Source organism: Lathyrus oleraceus, chromosome 6 (genome assembly GCF_024323335.1).
Source record: "Lathyrus oleraceus cultivar Zhongwan6 chromosome 6, CAAS_Psat_ZW6_1.0, whole genome shotgun sequence".
In the NCBI taxonomy this organism is placed as follows: Eukaryota; Viridiplantae; Streptophyta; class Magnoliopsida; order Fabales; family Fabaceae; genus Lathyrus; species Lathyrus oleraceus.
In genome coordinates, this window is record NC_066584.1 from 470,726,165 (window position 1) to 470,730,869 (window position 4,705).

The 4,705-nt window shown below is 42.6% G+C and overlaps 1 protein-coding gene across 1 annotated transcript; it reads left to right on the forward strand.

Moving 5' to 3' along the window:
* The first annotated feature begins 3,359 nt into the window (after nt 1–3,359).
* LOC127096940 (protein MAIN-LIKE 2-like) lies at nt 3,360–3,978 on the forward strand. Its single transcript, XM_051035466.1, has 2 exons — nt 3,360–3,712; nt 3,794–3,978. Exons 1-2 carry the CDS (start codon nt 3,438–3,440, stop codon nt 3,915–3,917), a joined length of 399 nt encoding a protein of 132 aa, XP_050891423.1. The 5' UTR covers nt 3,360–3,437; the 3' UTR covers nt 3,918–3,978.
* Nucleotides 3,979–4,705: the final 727 nt, after the last annotated feature.

Below are 4,705 nucleotides of genomic sequence, written 5' to 3' on the forward strand. Positions count from 1 at the left end.
TGAAGTCATCAGAAGGATTCAGAGGCTTAGAACAAGGTTCTCATTTGAAACTGGAGAAACGATACGTTGGTGGGTTGAAGTTGAAAGCGACATTGATTGCATCCAAATGATGCATGGATCAGACGACATAGTGTTAACTGTTGTAATTTCTTAGATTTTAATGGTTGTTTGTCATGTTGTTGTTGTATTTGTTATTGTTCTAGTACTTGTTCTTGTTTTAGTACTTGTTTTTGTTCCAGTATTTGTTTTTGTTTTAGTAATTGGTGTTGTAATGTTAGATGTTTGTGTTTGTTGTTCAAGTGTCATCTTCTATTTGGAATAAAAAGTAAACTTTAATTTAAAATGATTTTGGTACACAGATTTATGAAAGTGAAAACTAAGTTGTGGAACTAGATCCACGATATGGACATTTGTTCTTATTATGCCCTAGTTGTCTACATATGCTACACTTCCTCTGCATTTTCTCTGCGACGTCCATTTCAGTTCTAATGCGCCTGCTATTTGGGCGACCACTTTTATTCCGCCGCATCGATTCGTTGTGCCAAACAATTTCCCCGTCATACTCTGGCCAATACGCCTCCAATGCTACCACCGGAAAGGGATTGTCGTATACATTGAGCAATGTTGCAACTTTGTAGATTGGAGACACTAGCGATAATGCATCGAAGTGGCTGTGTGAACACGCTGCAATGACATGGGAACAAGGCATACGATAGGCCTGAAATTGACCACAGTCGCACCAACGGTCTGGTATTAGGACCCTATACTCTTGTCTGGGAAGCCCTTGGTTGTGGTCAATTGTTTCCTTGACACTAAAAGTGTGGCCATGGCGGTCGAATTCCGTAACCCGATGGCTGCTGGCTTTGGCAGATTCCTGCCTCATAAACTTCATGCAGGCATCACTATATACCTGACTCGTCTGCAACACTTCATTCCAGCGCCTGCCTCTTGTTACGAACAACGTTGCCATCCGAAAATACGTCGCACTCACCAATGCGGTTACCGGGAGGTTACGTATCCCCTTAAAGACGCCGTTCATTGATTCCACAAGATTTGTTGTCATGTGGCCCCACCTCACCCCATCGTCATATGATCTAGTCCACTTCGCTCGGTCGATATTATCGATCCACCTCCCTGCATCAGAATTTGCCAACACTATTTCCCGGCGATAGTATTGGAATCCAGGTTGGTTTAAGGCATACCCCGCGTTTATCAAATGTTGCTTCAAGAAGTTATCCTTGAACTCCCGCATAAAATTTTGGGCAATATGCCTGATGCAGTAAACATGGGTAGACGGGGGGTCATGCCAACCATTTGCTGGATTATTGTATGCACTGTCTATTGAAGCGTGCCTGTCAGAAATCACGCAGATGCCAGCTTGTGGAGTCACGTGCGTTCGAAGATTCTTAAGGAAGAAACTCCATGCAGCAGCCGTTTCTCCTTCCACCAATGCAAAGGCTATTGGGAAAATATTTGAATTGCCATCTTGTGCGACCGCCATCAGTAACGATCCTTTGTATTTCCCATACAGCCAAGTTCCATCGACTTGAACAAGTGGTTTGCAGAATGTGAACCCGATGATGCAGGGACGGAATGCCCAGAAAAGTCTGTGGAAAATTCCATTACCTTCTAGACGAGTTCCGTCAGGGGATTGTGCAGGCAAGGTCTCCATTATAGTAACTGTCCCAGGTGAATACAATCGTAGTGCAGCCAGGTAGCGTGGTAGTTGTTTGTATGATTCCTCCCAGTTACCGTACACCAGTTCAATTGCCTTGGTTTTCGCTAACCAAGCCTTTCTGTATGACGGTGTATATTTGAAAACAGCCACACAATGGGAGATAATTGTTTTGACCCCATCAAGTCTTCACCACCAATTCGTACCATTTCCAGCACAGGGTCATGTGAATCCTTCCATGCTGATGGAACTTTCGGGTTGGCTGGAAGAGTGGCAAGAGATTTAGGGATCCCAGAGTTACAGCTATGGACAGCTTCTGCTTGTGGCTTTGTTCTATTATGCATCATAGTAACAAATTATGCTAATGTAAATGTGTTCGAGAAATATATTTAGACACCAAAATATTGATATCAGTTATTGTTTTATTTTATTTTTTTCATTCCAATCAAATAAACTTTTGGTGAATTTTAAGATCGATTACCCATAACCACCTAGTCTGCACCAATGCATGCCAACACTACCACCTAGTCTGCACCTATTCTGCAAGATTCCCATGCATGCCTTCCACGTGTCACACCTTTGCATCATCAGATTCCACCAAGTCTTCCCCAAGACAAGACAACTCCCACCTAGTCTGCACCAATGCATGCCAACACTACCACCTAGTCTGCACCTATTCTGCAAGATTCCCATGCATGCCTTCCACGTGTCACACCTTTGCATCATCAGATTCCACCAAGGCTTCCCCAAGACAAGACAACTCCCACCTAGTCTGCACCTATGCATGCCAACACTGCCACCTAGTCTGCACCTATTCTGCAAGATTCCCACGCATGCCTTACACTTGTCACACCTTTGCATCATCAGATTCCACCAAGTCTTCCCCAAGACAAGACAACTCCCACCTAGTCTGCACCTATGCATGCAAGATTCCCACGCATGCTTTACACTTGTCACGTTTCTGCATCATCAGATTCCACCAATGCATGCCAACACTACCACGCATGCCTTACACTTGTCACATTTTTGCATATTCAGTCTACTTGAAAACGAGTATAAATAGAGGGTCATTCTTGCAAGTTTTCATCAACCACTAACACTTTTATTCAGAGAACTCAGGCGAAACTTCTCATCCACCAAGCTTCTTCCTACATTGCAGTCATGTCGCTTCTTACCATGGGCCAAGAACACAGAGGAACTAGGGCAAACATTGCCTCATTCGTATGTTTTTCTTGAACATTGCCTCTTTCGTATGTTTGTAATTAGTTTTTTAAAAGTCCAATATAATGATTTTTTATATTGTTTGTTTTTAAAGGATCCCAATAAATTTCGTCAACGTTCACACCCAATGCCTTATCCAGACCCATGGTGCGTACCTTACATAGAGCGTGCGGGTTTCGGTCATGTAATGCATGTTGTAAATGCCACCATTGATGCCAAATTCATTTTGGCTCTGTGTGAACGTTGGAGACCTGAGACACACACCTTTCACCTACCAACTGGTGAATGTACCGTCACATTAGAGGACGTGTACATGCTTTTAGGTCTTAGAATAGATGGTAAGCCTATGACCGGAAATGTTCAACAGCCTAACCAAATATGTGTTCAAATGTTGGGGGTAGATCTGGTCGAGGGTGAGGGGTCTGCCAAAGCAAGGGGTCAGGGTATTAAATTATCTAGCCTACAATTGTACCACGACTCCATAACTTTGACTGAGGAATCCTCCGAACAAGAAAAAGTCATAAAAACCCGGGTTTACATTATGCTATTGTTTGGGAACTTGCTATTTCCCGAAGGGACGGGAAATAGCATAAATTTTATGTACTTGAGTTTGCTCGGGGACATTGATAGAATAAGCACATATAGTTGGGGTTCTGCAGTATTAGCATTCCTATATAGCTCTTTGTGTAAAAATGCACAAAATGAGCACTGTACATTTTCTGGATGTGCTTTTTTGCTTCAAACATGGGGGTGGTGGAGATTGCCGAGGCTAGCCCCAGAAAATCCTAATGACTACTCCTTCCCCTACGCAACTAGGTAAATTTATGATCTTATTTCATTTTGTATATTTATTCTATAAATATTTGTAACTAATATTATTTATCTTTTTTTGTTTAGGTTCATTACAACCGGACTGGATTACAGTCTTACCCCCAAAAATAAAATTATATTTTATCGTCAACTGTTGGATCGTCTCCGAGCACAGGATGTATTACCACTAAATCACTCAACTTCTAACTGATTTATTAATGTCATGCATTCTCGATAAATAACATATTTACTTTTTTCTTTGCAGTTTATTTGGAGGCCATATTTGGGATTGGAACATCAACCCAACCCCGAAGATGCAGCTGTTTGGACAGCAAAAACGGCCATAATGCGATTCACCACTGTGGAGATGCACCAAAGTGACCGTGTCAAGCTTCAATTCGGAATGCATCAAGACATCCCAGGCCCCCCAATGTCCATGGAACCTTGGCATCTAAAAAAAGTCAGCCACCAGTGGTATGCCCAAAATTGGAAGGAATTTGCTAAGGAGTTTCGAAAAATGTGGAAAGACCGTGCCCACTATGTTCTACAATTTCCGGTGGCGCCCAACGAAATGAAGCCGACAAGGGAATATGTGGAATGGTATAGAGCAAATACCAATCCAGAAATGATTGTGTCTGACCCGTTCTATTTGGACGATCCCCGGATGCAACAGCCATATTTCCAACAACAACAACCACCACAGTATTCCTAACAACAACAACCACCACCTTATTACCAACAACAACCACCACAACCATTTTACCAACAACAACCACCACCACCTTATTACCAACAACAACCACCACCACCATATTACCAACAACAACAACCACAACACATGTCCACCCCCAACCAAATCAACAATACATACCACAAACTCAATCCCAATACCATGAAGACTACCAACAACAAACTCAACATTCCCACCACCATCAACAGTCCCAACACCTACCACAATATCAATCCCCCTACTTCCACCAATACCAACACTTCCAACAC